General features: G+C 37.9%; 1 protein-coding gene across 3 annotated transcripts in view; it reads left to right on the plus strand.

The window, feature by feature from the left end:
• The window catches only part of DYNC1I1 (dynein cytoplasmic 1 intermediate chain 1), a 342,413-nt gene that overhangs the window by 215,440 nt on the left and 109,619 nt on the right, over nucleotides 1-17,354 (plus strand). For all 3 annotated transcript variants that reach the window (XM_030933183.1, XM_010356265.1, XM_010356267.2), the window contains one exon: nucleotides 2,624-2,749. In XM_030933183.1, coding sequence (XP_030789043.1) covers nucleotides 2,624-2,749 — 126 coding nt within the window. The remainder of the gene's footprint in view (nucleotides 1-2,623; nucleotides 2,750-17,354) is intronic.

Below are 17,354 nucleotides of genomic sequence, written 5' to 3' on the forward strand. Positions count from 1 at the left end.
TATTGGATAATTCAGCCCTATGAGTAACTAAATGATCATGAATTTAGTAATTCTTTATATTCTCTTTAAAATCATAATTTTGAACAACATTTAAGATTAAATAATTGTTTAGAGATTTTTACTGGAAAAGGAAAATATGAGCAATCATGTTCAAACAAACAGTGGAAAAAGACATACTAGAGGGCACCTTGAAATCCCAAAAACTTGCATGAGATAAAATTTAAATCAGTATCTTTAGGCCTTATGATCTCAGTTATAGAAATTATGCCAATGGCATTTCGCTGATAATTTTACTAAAGCACTCCCTGTTTTCTAAAGGAGTTTTAAAACGAAATAATTTTAAATATTTTTAAGTGGAAAAAGAAAAGCTGCAAGTGGGTGCCAACAATGAGACCCAGCTGGGTGATATTATTGCAGAAACATCTGGCTGCTCCTTGGCCCCTGTGGTACTGGTGTTGATGTTTATAGAGTTGCCTTTTCACATGTGACATAGTTAAACTTCAGATGGACAGTCTGGAGACTTCTGTGTTTATCTGGATGTTAGTTTCTTTGAATGGGCTTTGAATCAAAGGCCTTTCTTAATAGGCCTTTGATTTATCCGCTGAGGAACGTTTTTTAATAAAGAATGATTACTTCCCCTGGTGGCCACATACATGTGTATCACTGTATGCTTATACTTCCTCTGCACAACCAGCAAGTTGTAACTCTCTGCAGCTTTCTTTAGTTGAGGCTGCTGGAAGAATGAATAAGACTTAGATTTAGTTATTTTTAATAGAAAAAAAGAACCGTGTTCAAATTCATAAAGACAATCTTCCATAAAATATATGTATAGAATAATGAAAAAGGAGGAAAAAAATAAATTATAAGAAGAGAGCGATATGATCTGCTATAATCCTGATGCTGTATTTAATAGGGCTGCCTTTTGAGACTTCTGTGTGGTAATGACATTTTCATGAAATGTGTCCTAACTCATAAGTACTTCCTATGAGATTTGTCCTTAGTTTATTTAATAACACTCAGGGCAGAGTTTATGTAGGGTGAGTAGGTCTTTCTAACACCTAGAATCACTATAGAGTCTTTCTTGTTATTTTACTGGGTATGCTTCTTGCATTTAAGCCTTTAATTATTAGCATTGTTTGACAACAAAGGATGAAATATAAAGCCTTCCTATTGAGCACATAATTACTAAAATTAAAAATTTTAAATCATTAAAGAAATTTTGGCACAAGTTTATTATGTGCTAGGAATTGACCCTGGATTCAGAGGTCAATAAAAACCAGTCCCTACACTCAAAGAGCTTACAATCTAGTGACAAGACATAGGTATAGAAAAACAATTATAATGCATTTGACATGTGCTTTAATTGGCAGGGCAGACACATAATACTAAGGGAGTTGATAATAGGCAAGGAAGGAAGTGGTTGGTTAAGTCAGGATTGTCTGGAGGACTTGATGCCTGTGTTGAGTCTTAAAGGATGAGTTAATTACGTAAACAACACAGAAGAGGCATCCCAGTGAGAGTGAGTATGAGACTTATAGGTACATAGATGTACCTGTGTGCCTCAAAACTAGTCCAGTGAGGCTGAGTCATAGGGTGTGGGAGGTGGGGAGAAAGAGGGAAGGTTATAGGAGAGTAAGCAGGGAAGGCAGAAAATGACAGATTATTAAGGATCCTATGTGACCTGCATTTTTCCTTGAAAGTAATGATGAGCCATTAAAGTATTTTAAGCTGAGAAATTACTTAGCCAAATGTATATTTTGTAAAGTCTTCCTGATAAAGGATGAAGAATGGAGTAGGTCAGTATAGGAAGCCATTTATGAAGCTGTTGCCTTCATCCAGATAAGAAATTAAGTTAGCACGCTCTGACCTTAAAGATAGAAAGAAAATATTCATTTGAAAGGTATTCAGGAATTAGGAAAATTTAGTATATGGGAGTGAGAAAGAGAAAGAAGTAAAAATAAATGTAGAATAGCTGGCCTGGGCCAGGCAAATGATAGTGCAAGTCGCTCAAATAGGGAACACGGAGGAGCAGTAGGTTTCATGTGGAAGTCAATGAGCTCATTTTTCTATGTGTTGCAAGTGATGTGTCTATGGACAACCCTGAGCGATCCCCACTAGGCAGTCAGATATAAAGATCTACATTTCAGAGAGAAATTAAGCCTAGAGATATAGATTTGAAAATTACCAGCATGTTAAGCTTATTAAAGCCACTGAAGTAGATGAATTTACTCAGGGAGAACAGGCCTCCTTGGAATATATGTAATAGAAGGAGAACCTGCAGGAACTGAAATGAGAAGTCAGGAAAGAAAATCAGGAGAGAAAGATGTAATGGAAGCCAATACTGGAGCAGGAAGGGAGTAGCACAAAGTGTCAAATAATACAGAGAGGTAAAGTGATGTTTGTAGTTTGATAGTTACTGGTGAGTATGTCAAGCACATACAGAGTGTTAGAGGCAGAAGAAAGATTGCAGGAGGTTGCAGCAGTAAGCTGATAGTAGGTATGCCACAACATAACAGAAAGCACCATTTACACTATGCAGTATACCCTGTGTACATAGGAATAACGAAGTTTTCGTTGTGTTGTCATCTTAGCATAATTCATCTTTGTGACCTCTTCCATTTAGTACCCTGAGCTGATGGTGGCTTCTTACAACAACAATGAAGATGCTCCCCATGAACCAGATGGAGTGGCCTTGGTTTGGAACATGAAGTTTAAGAAAACCACACCAGAATACGTCTTCCACTGTCAGGTAGGAGTCAGCATAGTAAAAATAACTTACATCTCCTGCTAGACCAAATATAGTTTGTGCTGTATTGCATCTGTCTTATGCTGAGAGGAAGAACTCCGTTTAAAAATGAAATTGTTGACAATTTTGGAAAATTTACCCACAGTAACCTAATGTTTTGGGAAAGTGGCAATCCCTCCCAAACAGTTAGGAAGCTTGGCTGGGGACTGTGTGCCATTTTCTTTCTATTTAAAACAGCCCCCATGAGGATGAGTTTATAAAGACCTCGCACTTAGGAAGAAATCGTGGTGTACCACTTCCTCTGCTTAAAAGCAACATATGCTTGCCCACCCACGTGGACATCCTCAGAGCACTACCATTTCAAGTCTCCTACTCTCTTGGAAATGCAGTTCAATGGATTTTGCTGATTTTAAGTTTATGGGCGCCATATTGCTTAACAGATAATACTTTTGTAGCCGGCATGGGGCAAGACTTACCACCCATATTTCTTGAGTTACTTGGAAATACAGACGCTGTTTCTGGTTTGAAAATGCAGAGCTAATTTCAAATATGTTTGTATTTTTCATTCCTTCTCTCTGCAGACATGTCTTCTCTTCCACTTGACACAATACAGGCTGAAATTATGATACCCTTGGACACGTTCAACATTGCTCTGTTGCCATGACTCTGCCTAAATAATAGGCCTCAGCATAGGCCAATACACCAACCCTTTTATTAATGCTCCTATCCTGTGATTATGCACAGGCAAATAGAAAACAAACATTTCAGCTCAAAATTGCAGTTTCTCAAATGTTACAATTCAGAGGTACTGAGCAGCAGATTACTCTGAATACAAATACATCATTTGAAAAGGGTGGGTAAACCTGTTGATTTTTGGAAGCTTAGTGCCATTTTCTATCTAAGAGCCAAGTATCTTTTTGAACTAAAATATGTTTAGACTTTAGAGCATTATCAGATATAATTTGAGGAATAGGAGCTGCTGGAATCGAGTCCCAGCCTCAACCTGATTGAGTAACCTCTAACTCTGGCCATGTTTTTCTAATTTGCTATCTCAAAAACAACTTAACAAGAAGTCTAGGTCTGTATGGTAAATAACCTTTATTTTCTGAGCCTTTGAAATAGGAACGGTTCTTTCTTTCTCTTTTTCTTCTTCTTTTTTTTTTAAGATTTTCAAGTCAGCTTGATATGCTCCTTCTGTAATCATAGAAGCACAAAATCTTAATTTTGTTCAGTTTTACAAGGTTTGCTAAATTCCCAGGAAAATACTGTGAGGGTTAAGAAATAAAGAAAAGCACATTTTTGAAAAACAGTGCCTTTTATTTTGATATTACAGGAAGTATATATTTGATTTAAAAAATCTAACAATAATATATTATTATAATCAATATGTATGATCTTTATTATGATTTTTAAATTGTAATTATATTAACTGACTACAGGTTTTAGGAATTAACTGTAAATTACTTGTTTTGCCACATGACAATAGTTAATACTAGTATTAATTGAAAGGGCATTCTTGTGTGTGTGTGTGTGTGTGCGTGTGTGTGTGTGTATCTTTTGAACCATTGACTAAACATTTCTCCAACAATTTTTTTTTTTTAGTTTCTCCCTTAATGATCCAATATATGTCATTGAGAAGAAAATACACTCACGATTTCAAAAAAAGCAAGAGGTACCCTAAATATAGTAACAAGGTAGTCATACCAGAGTTACCAAAAGATGCTGAGTAAAATAGTTGATTCCAAAAACTTGTAGTCAGCACTTTGATACACGTGATACTCATGAAGTTGGGATAAAGGACAGGTAAATATCACTGGCTGCCAAAGAAAAACAAAATTGCTATGATATTTAGTATTTCTGAACTGTTGGGAGATCAAATCAGGAAACATTCAGCAGCCAGGGAAGTCCTAGATAAAATAGTGATGGAGGTTAGGTAGACGGATAAGATAATAAAGGCAATTTGGTTACCGTTGTACTAAAGTGTAATAGCTGTAGCAATATCTACGTGTTTCTGTATTTAAAATTTTCGCAACACTCTGCCTTCATGATCTCATTGATTGTACAACACGGAGGTAGGAAAAATGTTATTATTCTCTTTTTCCAGTTGAGAGATTTTATACTTTAGAGGTTACCCAGCTAGTGAACAGTAGAGCCAGTCCTGGAACTGAGGCTTATTCTATCGCATACATCGTGCCATCACCCAGGCTGCCTTCTAAAAACGTGGGCAGACATGGGACTTGATAGCAAAGGCTATACAGCCCATTCAAGGTATATTTTTGGCCACGTACCCTTATAAGGTATTGATTAGACATGGTTCTAGACATGGCTATCTTTACCACCTTCTAACCCTAAATGGAAATTTAGAGATCCCACAGAATTAAAATATATATGTGGAAAAACCGAAGCCCTCACTCACTGACCTATAACTTTTCTTCTATGTCCTATCTGATCTTTGCTAAATCTTACTACAACTGGTCCTTTCTAGACACTAACTCAGGGAAATCAGGTCTTTTTAATGTGCTTCCACATTCTTCTGTGATGTTCTGATAATTTCAAAATTAGACAATACATTACTTAGAAAAAGGGCAGAGGTAGAGAGTAGCAAGAGTACCTTATGATGACTGTACTTTTATAATTTTGGAGTAATTGCATTAGCTATTCATTTCCTGCTGATCTCTGCTGATTCTTCATATTTTTTAAAAAGTGTATAATTGTAAATAAAACTAATGGATTAGAAAAGCATTGTTTCAGTCAGTGGAAAGCAAATGCACAAGAAACAGACATCAGCTCCATGGTGTTTTGTAAAGACTGACAAGCTTTTAGCCTACTCATAAAAAGATTTTAGTATAAAGTTTCATTTCTCTCTGTTATGGATAGCAAGGCCAAAATATATCTTCTACTGTCACGGGCAGTTTTGGTGTCTTTACTAAATTGAATTTTTAGTATGAGCTCTGGTCCTGCATTTTCTATTTTTATTTCAATAAAAACTGTCTATACTTGGAAAATATTGGTGAACCCTGCATAGAAATCAGCCACTCAGCCTCATAGCACACTCTGGCAGTGCTCCTGCTGTCTTCTGTAGTGGCTTCCACACACTGTCATTAGATTATGTGTCTGACCACCCTGCATTGCTTACCCTGGTGTGGTCTTTCTCTTTTAAATGGAATGAATAGAATCAGAAATATATACCTTAGAATTATCTGCATTGAGGTAAATGGAAAAGCTATATTTAGAGTCTTAGCTTGGTCAGAGGTTTTTATTTTTACTTTTACTTTTTCCTGATTTGGTTTCTTTGTTCTTGGCAATCTCTTTTAGAGGGGGATCTGACAATGACCTGAAACTGACAATGACCTGAAACCTTCACTATTTCAGGGCAAAGCAGAATGCGAAGTGGGTAATATCAGCTAACCTCATTTGTGTCAGTGTTTAAAGCCCTCAGTCTTTATTTCTACATGGGCTTCACTTCCCGTTAAGATTCTATAAAGGGTGCAGATGTCATTACTGCACACGGCCTCAGCTGCCCAGTGTTTGATTCTGTATGAGGTTCCTGCTAACCTCAAAGAGAGTTCCACCTGTGAAGAGTGATGGTAACACAGGAGGGAGTGTGGGCTGGTGGTTAGGACAGGGACAGAAAGTTAGGACTTGGAGTTCCATTCCTAGCTGACCACACTGCTGAGTGACCCTGGGTGAGTCATGGGGGCTTTATTGTTGTGTTTCCCGATCCCATGCAAAGAAGACTTTCTCTAGTCTCTAGTGTAATTGTAAAGTTTATTTCAATAAACCTCGTTTCTTCCTCCATCAATTTTTGTCCCTCCTCCAACCCAGTTGTGGTCTGCAATCCAAATCTACAAAACAGCTGTGAATGCAAAGATATAAATTAATTGACATTAATTTTATAAAGTATATTTTGACCAGAGAAGTGTTAAAATCTCCTTAAGGATTTTTATTTATTTTTTTAAGTGAAAAGAAGAGTAACTTGCTTATGGCCCAGCTGATAAAAAGAAAAAGGCGTCTTGTAAGTTTTTCTCTTGCCTAGGCTAAGAAGTGGTTATTACAGGTCAAAAAAGAGAAATGGATAAAAGAATAGAAAGTTCTTTGACAATTACTGCTTCATATTTAGTATGAATTCCTGGGATTCAAAATGAAAGTACATAGTATGTGCTTTATAATTGCCAAACAAACTCTATGGCTAAGAATATGAAAACCAGAGTGAGACCTAAACAGTTTTCAAATGTGATATTCAAAGTGCCTCAGGATGGGAAAACAGAATAGGAAACCTCAACCAGTGTAACATAGATTATCATACACATTTTGAAGAATAAAATCATGAAAAATTTAAACTTACTTTTGACATAAAGTTAAAATTAAACTCTTACGTAAAAGATACAACTTACATGAATCAGACCAGAGAAATAGTGCCACAACATTGCTACTTTGTGCCTTTCCGAAAAGACATAAGGGAATATCAGTGTACATGCCAAAATGAAATGCAGACATCCCAAAACACTTCTTTTCTGCCAATTGAGTATGACCGATCCGATGAGCTAGACAATGATTCTTATTAAATCAAACAGCAGGAATTTCATTTTGCTTTGCCCAGGAAGCTGGAAGCAGAAAACCTGCCTCTCCGGCTTTCTTTCTTTATCTACCCTCCTCTAGAGTCTTCTCCAAAGAGCAACTCATGAAGAAGCAGAAGTGATCATTGGGACACATCTAGGGATGTTAGAATTACCAGCTGGATTCTAGCAAAGAGATCATATTCTAGGTGATTCCTCATCTGAAAACAGCAATGACGGAGATTATTTCTATACCAAGTGAGCTATTTGATGCAGAGGATGCCATAAGAATACACCTTTAAACAAGTTGTTTTAAAGTTGTTTTATTTGTCTTGCCATGTCACATTGCAAATGATCAAGCTAGAGTTTCAGATCATTACAAAAACTGAGCCTCTTATTAGCATTTGTTGCATCCCATTAATGTGCACACATGTTGTCAACACAAAACTCCAGCACTGCTGATTCTGTCCAGTTCCCTAAATGCCCTTCCCTTCTCTGTCTATCCACTGTGCTACAACTGTCTGAACCAGGCTTTCTCCAGTGTGATTCATTCAGGAATTATCCTGGGAATTACGGATGCTGTGCAGTGAGAGCCAGATTGCAATATGAGCACATTTTCTGGGCTGTCCCTCCATTCCCTTCAATACCCACCCACGTCCAGCCATTCACTGAGGTGAGAGAAGCCTTAGTCTCAGGAAGATGTGTGTTCTGAGGGATCTGGGTTGAATACAGATGGGATTCTAGCTACCTCTTAAGATTATAATGAGGATAATAGAAACAATATAGTTATATTAGTCTGCTCAGGCTGCTATAACAAAATAACATTGACTGGGCAGTTTATAAACAACAGAAATTTGTTTTTCACTGTTTTGGAATCTGAGAAGTCCACGGTCAAGGAGGCAGCAAATACTGAGCTAAAATGAGATCAGTATTTTGATAACTGGTAAGGTTATACTGTGTGTATAGCCTTACACATGATATAATCTGTGAGAGCTCTCTTCTTGGCTTGCAGATGGCCACCGTCTTGCTGTGTCTTCACATGGTGGATGGAGAGAGTGAGCTCTCTGATATCTCTTATAAGGACTCTAATCCTATCCTATCAGGTCCCTACCATTATGACCTCATAATCTTCATTACCTCCTTCTAGTCCCTATTTCCAAATACAGTCACATTGAGGGTGAGGGCTTCAACATATGAATTTGGTCGCGATGGGGGGAAGTACAATTCAGTCCACAGTAGTTGGTGAACTTGCTTTGAAATGATAAAAGTATTCTCTTTACATCTGTTTGTTTTATTATTGTTGCATGATAGTCACATGGGAAGAAGCTTAAACCTTGGCATTTTTATTTTTCTTGCTAGGATATATTCCTGAAGAAATTTCACCTAACTTAGATTCATTCATTTACCCATTCATGTGTTTATTCATTCAACAACTATTTTGGAGGTACCCACCATGGCCAGGCCCTCACAGCAATGATAGGCTGGAGGTGAGACCCTCTCCACAAGAGCCCTTCAGTTTTCCCCAATCCCAGCCATGCTTAATTTTCCATCACCTGACTGACTTCTCTCAATTATTTCTATTGCCTGGGCCCTGTTCACATTGGTCAAATTTATATGTGTGTTCTTTATATTAAAATGCCGATTGCTAGAGGGAACTTGAGACAATTCCAAAGTTCTCTCGTCCCGACTATTTAACCATTTGTTTCCTTACTAAATGATGGTGAGGCATTTTCTGAGTTCTGGGAGGAAGTTAAGTACATAGTGGTTAAGAGTGAGCTATAAAGCCACACAGCCTGGAATTATAATTTGGATTCTACCACTTAGAACCTCTGTGACATTAAGTAAGTCAAACAGTTGTTATGAGACTACAATAAATAAATAAATATGATGTGTTTAGTGTCAGGCCCATAGTAAGTACCCAGTTAGTGTCAGCAATAGTTATTATTGAATATACAAGAATGAAATTCAAACTATTTAGCAATCTTTGCGTATTGTCCAAATAGTATGGATGTGACCTGCCTCCTTAGTTGCTGAATGGGGGGTTGTGACTGAGGGGTTCTCCAGGGAGGTACCAATTTATTCAGGCAGCAGGAGAGTGCTGGGGGCAGGTAGAGAAGGGCATCTTACCAATAAGTGCAAAATAAGCTCAGCATTTTTTGTTGTTGTTGTTGTTGTTGTTTTATTTTTTAGACAGAGTCTCGCTCTGTCATGAGGCTGGAGTACAGTGGCACGATCTCAGCAACCTCTGACTCCCAGGTTCAAGTGATTCTCCTGCCTCAGCCTCCCAAGTAGCTGGGATTACAGGCACACACCACCACGCCCGGCTAATTTTTGTATTTTTTGGTAGAGACGGGGTTTCACCATGTTGGCCAGGCTGGTCTTGATCTCCTGACCTTGAGATTCTCCTGCCTTGGCCTTCCAAAATGCTGGGATTACAGGCGTGAGCCATTGCGCCTGGCTGAACTCAGCATTTTGATAACCCATAAGGTTATACTGTGTGTATGGCTTGAATATCATCCTGTTATTGTGCTTTTGCCACATTCGAGGTACAGATGCATTGGATTCCTTGGCTTGACTACTGACACTGATGGCCCCACGCCGCAGCTTCATAAATGAATCCTCTTGTACCTACATAGCTCACATGGCTACAATGAATTATTTAGAGACTAACTGGCCATTTGCCATGCTTAACACACTATGTAGGCTGTGAAGCAAGAATAAGGATGATGGGGCTGACCAATGTTTTCTACTTTCATTTAATACAAGTTTAGCATATCTGTTAAGAGCTGTCCCTCTTAGAGACATGTATGACCCAAGGACCCTTTGGTAGGGCTTCTATTCTCTGAACTATCAGATTATGCATTTTCTTTATCCTACAACATTGTCATATAGGCAAAAGCAGGTTTAAAAGAATACCAGGTGGTCCGAAAGGAAAGAGAAGTCTCAGAAGGGTAACACCCTCCCTCAGAGATATGTGCATGGAGGACCTCCTTTCAGGAAAGGAACCAGTATGGAGCAGGAGTGGGCTGTAGTTGCCCCAGGCCAGATGAGTACCCACCAAGAGTGGACAGAGGCCACTACCACCTCCGAGAGGGATACTTGTACATTGCTTCGTCTTGTTTATATTCTAGGGATGGAACCACTTCTAGACTCCAGACCATCTATTTTTTTAAAATATAGCTTTTTCCCCCTCTGCAAACTAGGTCCACACTTTCTGATTTGTGTGCGTCTTTAAGTTGCCTAATATTGTTGGATGAATGGGGCTTTTCGAACACACTGTGTTATTAATAAATACGGAGACTCATATTCTCCAGGAGTCACATTCTTATTTTAATTCATTTTAGACAGTGGCTTTGAGCAAAACTTAATTTTTGGAATTATTTGAAAGCATTTACTATTGTAGAGAATTTCTGCAAATAGAATCATCTTTACTTCCCGGGGAAGTTTTCTAACCTTGTTGTAACAAATAGTCTATACTTTGCTTTTTCTATTTTTATATCTGGTTGTTTATTTTTAAATGGTATGTTCATTATTTGCCAAAGAATTGAACAAGATGCTGCTTTTATTAGGTGAAAAATTTATTTTCATTAATTTTTAACTCTAATCTCCTTGAAAATATATTGAGTTTATGTCGTATATGCTACAAATTATTGTATCCATAATTATTTTATAACTTCACTGTTTTTTGTTCTCTAAAGCTGGTATATTTTTTCCTTTTGAGTTTTTAAACAAGTATTTCTAGCACCTATGAACAATAAGTTATGTAATGCAGCATTACATCTTTGCTTCTTCAATAACTTTGTCTAGTGTTATGTTGAGTAGTTGAAATTAAATTAAAATCCTTGTCTCCTTAAAATGTTCATGATAAATATGGTCTTCTGAAAACTAAAAAGCATAGGAACAAAAACTGTACCCAAGTGCTCATGCTCACATAAATGCATGCACGCGCACACACACACAACCAAGACTCTCAAATCCTAGTCAAAAGCTATATTTCACAAAAGAGAATTATAGTAACATTGATGGTTTGCCAAAACCTCAAGCAGTGACAAAATCCAAAGTGTCCTGAAAGGGATGCCTTTGCAAAACCATGCCTCTCCAGATGGTTTAGATTAGAGATGTTTAAAAACATATGGCAGCATTAGTTTGGTTTAGAATTCATAGTTAATTCAGTAGATAAAATAATGCAAATTTGAAACCCTATCCTGTCTATCAGAAAAATCATCAAATCTTATGATTGCTCTTAGGAGGGGTTGGTATGTGATGTGTTGCTTTTTAAATTATCTAATTGAAATAATAAAATTAACCAAAAAAAAGTAAAAAGAGGATTAAAATATAAAAGTATGAGTAAAAACTTTCTTCTCTACAGAATATTTCTTCCTATAAGCTGTCATATCCAATCAGTTTGTATGGGATTCGACAGCCAATTGTCATTTCCTGAGATATATTCTGTAGAGAGGTTGTGTTACAGAGACAGCATGAAAAAATGGAAAAAATAATTCCAGAGCATCATGCCAAGAGAAGCCAAAATGTCCTTGAAGACCACAAAGTGTTGCCAGGATCCCTTCACCTTGCTAATAATAGCAGATAAGCAGCTTACGCACAAGTTTTTCCTTTGGCTTATTTAGCTTTCCCTCCTAGACACTTTCTAAAGAAAGTGCTCTCAGTCCACATTTTAGTAAATTATTTTGCCTTATCTGTGATTTTTCATCTTGGGTGGGGGCTCTTTGTGAACAGTAATGTTGCATATTGTGTTATCTGACACAAGACGTATAGTAGTTTCCCCAGGACCCTAAAAGGCTTCATCACTAAAAGCTCAGCTCCCACTGTCCCCTTCTTTATGTCTAAAATCAACAGTATCCCACCCTCTGATCCCACCGTTGGACAGCCAGCAAACAACTCCTGGAAAAGAACTGCTGTATGGGAACACTATTAATTTAATGTTGTATATTATTGTGTATCCTACCAGCAGCACAAATGAAAGCATTCAGCAGATATGTTAAAATTGCCACTAAAAGAATGCTCCCTCAAGGACTCAAAGCCTTTCAGAAAATCCACACAGGGAAAATATGGGACAAAGATTCTACAAAAATAGACTCAGAAGTTTTCAAAACACCGTTGCTAGGCTTTGAAGGGCTTGACTGTCAACTGTGGCCCAGTATTTACTTCCCCCTGAAAGTAACACATTTGGAGCATTTTTCCAACCATAAAAAGTAGAACTGTAGCTTCTAATGGCTAAAGGAGCTCCACTATCAAAGTAAACATGCTTCTTTGGCAGCAAGGACACGTGCGCGTGAAGAAAACTAGAGGGGAGCAGGAAGAGTAGGAAGGTCCCTGTCACAGGAATTGGTGTGGATTCATGAGTATTTCAACTGTAGATTTAATTTTGTTTTAACCCTAGAGAAAATGTGTTAGCCAACCTTAACAATTGATCAATAGTTCTGCATATTGCCCCACTTAATATGTGTAACTGGAGATATATTTTGTTGTTTCATCTAATAATCAATTTTTTAAATAAATGGGAATGGGTGATGACTTGGCAGGGGAAGATGCAAGCATTCGAGAGAATCCAGGCACTTTATCACAGGCATAAATGACACCATGCCAACCTATCTCCACAAAACTTGTTGAAAAGACTTCACTTTTGGAGCAGATGCCCAGAGGAGAGAAAACCCCACCTGAGCCTTTCTCCCCTCTCCCCAGTCACAGTCCTCACGATGACCCATACATGTTTTATTGCATGTTTTTTTGTGTGCTTTGTCAAATTTGTGAGTACTTGGCTAATTTTCAGAACAGAATTTCAGTGGATGATCACTTCTCTATTTGAAAACTGCTTTACATAAATTTCCTGCCTTTAGAACATTCCAATGTGTTCTTCCCTTTGTATGAGGGATTTTGAGCCAAGTTCTGTAAAACATCACAAGTTTGGACAACATGGACAGAGAAGGCCAATTCTCAAATGAGATATGATTTACTAAAGAAGGCCAGGATAATTAAATGATTTTTTTGAAAAACAAATCATTACAGTCTCCAAACTATCCTTTGTGTCAATAGTAATTTTCACTATATCAGGTCCTCTGATATGACAGCTGCTGATTTGGGACATTGTTACAGAAGTGAAACAGAACACCAATGCTGTGTTATAACTCAAACTTGTAATTAAACATCTGGGACCTGTCTGCTTTAACGAAGAGTTAAGAATATTTGGTTGGTTGTGTATCATATCTCTAAACTGATACTACTGTGATTCAATCATTACACATTGTGTACATGTATCAAAATATCACATGTACCCCCCAAAATATGTACAACTATGATATGTCAATAAAAAATTCAAAACAAAAACAAAAACAAAGATTGAAGGACTTAGAAACTATTTATTTTCTCACATTATTCTTTTAGTTAGCAAGTACTCTTTTTTTCATACACAGTGCAAAGAAAAAAAAAATACCCTTCATTATTTTGTTAAAATTTCACTAGTTAGCTAGTATTTGTGTTACAGGAATAATATCAAAATAAATGGGAAATAGGCTCTGTGAGCCTTTCAGACCTGTATTATTCCAAAACTAAATTTAAAATATTTGTTCTCAAAAACCTTTATGAATTCTTAAACAACGTCTGTATCATGGATACTTATCCTGAGGGATCCAAGAGTGTTGAATCTTGCCTACCAATGGAATGAATTCAAGCCATAAATATATTACTTGACTGTTCTCCACCTCAAAACTCTTCTAAAGCAAGGGAGGACAGAAATGGGAAAGTAAATAATATAGTTCGTGTTTTATATTCTGCATAGTTCCTGATGAAAACCCTTGGTGAGCTGTATGTGTGACTAGTTCATGTTAATAATGTTTGGGTGCAAAATTCGGAGACAGCGAAGAGTTGCAAAATATACATCAGGAGAAATGAAAGTGTAGAGGTAGGGTAAGGCTTTTCATTGTTACCTGCATAACATAATTTGCCATACCCTTAGGTTGATGGCAGATCAACCCAGTGAAAAAACACTCTAAGCCTCTGTATAGCATTTTTAAAAGAAGACTAATGGATTTTTACTGCCTGGTTCACATGTATCAAAGTAAGAAAGATGACGCCTTGGAAAACAGGCAATATCAGTTGAAGCAAAGCATAGTATAAATGCCAAGACCTATATTAGAATTTATATATGCCCAAAGCCTATTTACTTGGAGCCTGAATTCTCACTGGCTCTGAGCCTGAGGGGCCTTGATCCATTTCTCTGGTTAAGCTAGGTCAGTACCACCTGTGTTCCTACAGTGAAGTCAGAGCTGCTGAGATCCGTGTACCCTCCAGCCGGTGTATTTATTATTCCACTTGGGAATGCTCTGCCCTTGAAGGCTGATCTGACCAGGGTGGGATCACAGGCAGCAGGTATGCCATGAACAACAAACCCATATTCTTAACATATGTTTAATTTGAGTAACTCTCCTCCTTTAAAATACCTCTTGATTCTAAATCCACATCCTGATTTGCCCACTCTTGTTACCATTTTCTGCTGCCTGTTCTGAATTAATCCTTTGAGGTGGTCATTCCCCGGAAAGAAAAAAGGAAAATGAGAAGAGAGATGCAAAGTTGGGAATGTGAATGAAAGAGAATGGGAGAAAGCAGAAGGAAGGGGATCATTAACTAGAGTCTGCTTTCATGAGCTAGATTTTCTTTGAGCTGTGTAAGAAAGGAGAGGTAGAGGAAGAAGAGAAATAAAAAAAAGCGCTTGAAAGGTTATCCATTAATATCCCTACTGAAGAATGAAAATCATTTTTTTCAGTAGAGCTCAATTTACAGATTATTTTCATTTCTCTGTCGTACTTCATCTCAAAGAATTGATATCATCTAAAAAGTGGTTAAAACTATTAAAATAGTTTCCATAGTAGAAAATTAAATGATTTTACTAACTGTCAAAGTCAGTGTTTAAACTGAGATAATTTGAATTATATTTTATATAGTGATCATGTCACTGGGATGTCTAAACATTCTTTGGAAAAGTAATAATCCCTGATTCTGATTTCTCATCAACAGAAAACTGACTAAAGGTTAAGATTATTAGCCACCAATTGCTGTTATTTGCAAAAACCTAAAGAGAAGGCTGGTTTTCTTGAAGACTTTTGAATTGAAATATATTCTCCACCTTGGAACAATTAACCCTTTAGGAGACTTTCTACATTTTTCTTAGGTGTATTTTCTGCTCAGAGGGTCATGAAACTGCTTCAAATACTTGATTTAAAATATATTTGAAAGTTAAATAGCAATATATTATGCTATTAAATATAAGACGGCAAAATATTATGTTGCTTCATAACATCAAATTCGTTTTCTGTCTATCTATCTATCTCTCTATCTAGCAATCAATCAAATACAGGTTTTCCTAGGCCACAGCAGACTGGTTTTTAAATGAAGTCATATTAACAGTGTAAAACATATTTCTCTGGTCCTCATCTCATTTGAAACTTAGGCCCTCTGGGGTCTTCACATTCTCCCATGTTTTTCCTGGGAGTTCTCAGAGGATGTTGCAAATGTGTTCATGAATAAGGTTCCAATGACTGCCCATGAAGCTAAAAGCAGCTTGCAATGACTCTAGCACTCAAGCCCCAAGGCCTTGCCCTCTGCCCTGTCCCCATTAGCATCGGAGGGCTGGCCTCACTCACTCCAGAGCAAGCTCCATCACTTGGTGCTGGTTTCCATTGCTACAGCGCCATTGTTGCTGATGATGCTTCAGACCCCTGAGTAGTCCTGGGCCTTCCAGAACTGAAGCCAGCAGTCAGGGCATATTCCATGAAGGAGACAAAATTGATTCTCTCCCCCAAAGTGTGTATTCTTTGTCTGAAGGAAGCCTAAACACACAGGCTAGATACTCCACTTGTTCATAACAAATACAGTCTTTTCTGTTGTTCCAGTAGCACCCTTTTGCAAATAGAGCTCTGCAGACCTCTCCCACTGATCATGCCTTCCACACTGTGAACACTGCTTAAACTCAAACCTGGCTACCTGTTTAATTATATTTCAAGTTTGAAATGTAATGCCGTTTACCTCAACACTGGGGCAGATGACTTTTTTTTTTTTTTTTTTTTTAGATGGAGTTTGGCTCTTTGTTGTCCAGGTTGGAGTGCAGTGGCGTGATCTCGGCTCTGCCTCCCGGGTTCAAGCAATTCTCCTGCCTCAGTCTCCCAAGTAGCTGGGATTATAGGCATGAGCCACCATGCCCAGCTAATTTTGTATTTTTAGTAGAGATGGGGTTCTCCATGCTGGTCAGGCTGATCTCAAACCCCCCTGCTTCAGGTGATCTGCCCATCTCGGCCTCCCCAGATGACATTTTATTCAGAGCAATTCAACAGATATTTATTGAACCTAGCACTGTGCTAGGTACTGAGGCCACAATGATAAATACAACCTGTTCCTTGCCTTTGAGGAATCTGTCCCTGCCCCACTAGGTCAAAAGCAAGAATAGGTGATCTGAGGTAGAATGCATGGTACAAAACAAATAACTAGTGAGTAGTTTACCCAGAACACCCCAGCCGCTGCATTGTCACCTGACTTAAGGTGGACGGTGGAGTGGAGGTGGGAATGGTTAGGTTCGTTTGTGGAAAAGGGCTTTGGAAGTCTGAGCTAGCTTACATTAGGAGGGAGGCGACCTCACATGAAGAATACCTACCTCCTACCTCAAGAGCCTGCAAATGTTTGGGGATGACTGGTGAACCACAGGTATTCCTAAGGCTGGTTCTTATTAGGCAGGGAAAACTAGAAGCCTCGCTTTTCCTCATCCTTGCTGTGGAATGAAACTAATAAAGTCCGTTACTATTTAGATAAGTGAGTGAATGCTGTTTGTTTGAGAAATACTGTTCCTGGGGAGGGTCTGACCAGTAGAAGCCTCTGAAGGGCTTTTTGGGGGTAGAGAGAGAGCCCAGCTAGAGGGTGGTTCAAGTAATGTAAGAATCAATGGCAACTCTGTTAATGTCATTAGGTTAAACCTACCTAATCAAAATCATAAGGAAAGCCTTACCTTTGCATACATATTTTTGTTGTTGTCCAAATAAAACAAGTAA

Source organism: Rhinopithecus roxellana, chromosome 6 (assembly GCF_007565055.1).
Source record: "Rhinopithecus roxellana isolate Shanxi Qingling chromosome 6, ASM756505v1, whole genome shotgun sequence".
NCBI lineage: Eukaryota > Metazoa > Chordata > Mammalia > Primates > Cercopithecidae > Rhinopithecus > Rhinopithecus roxellana.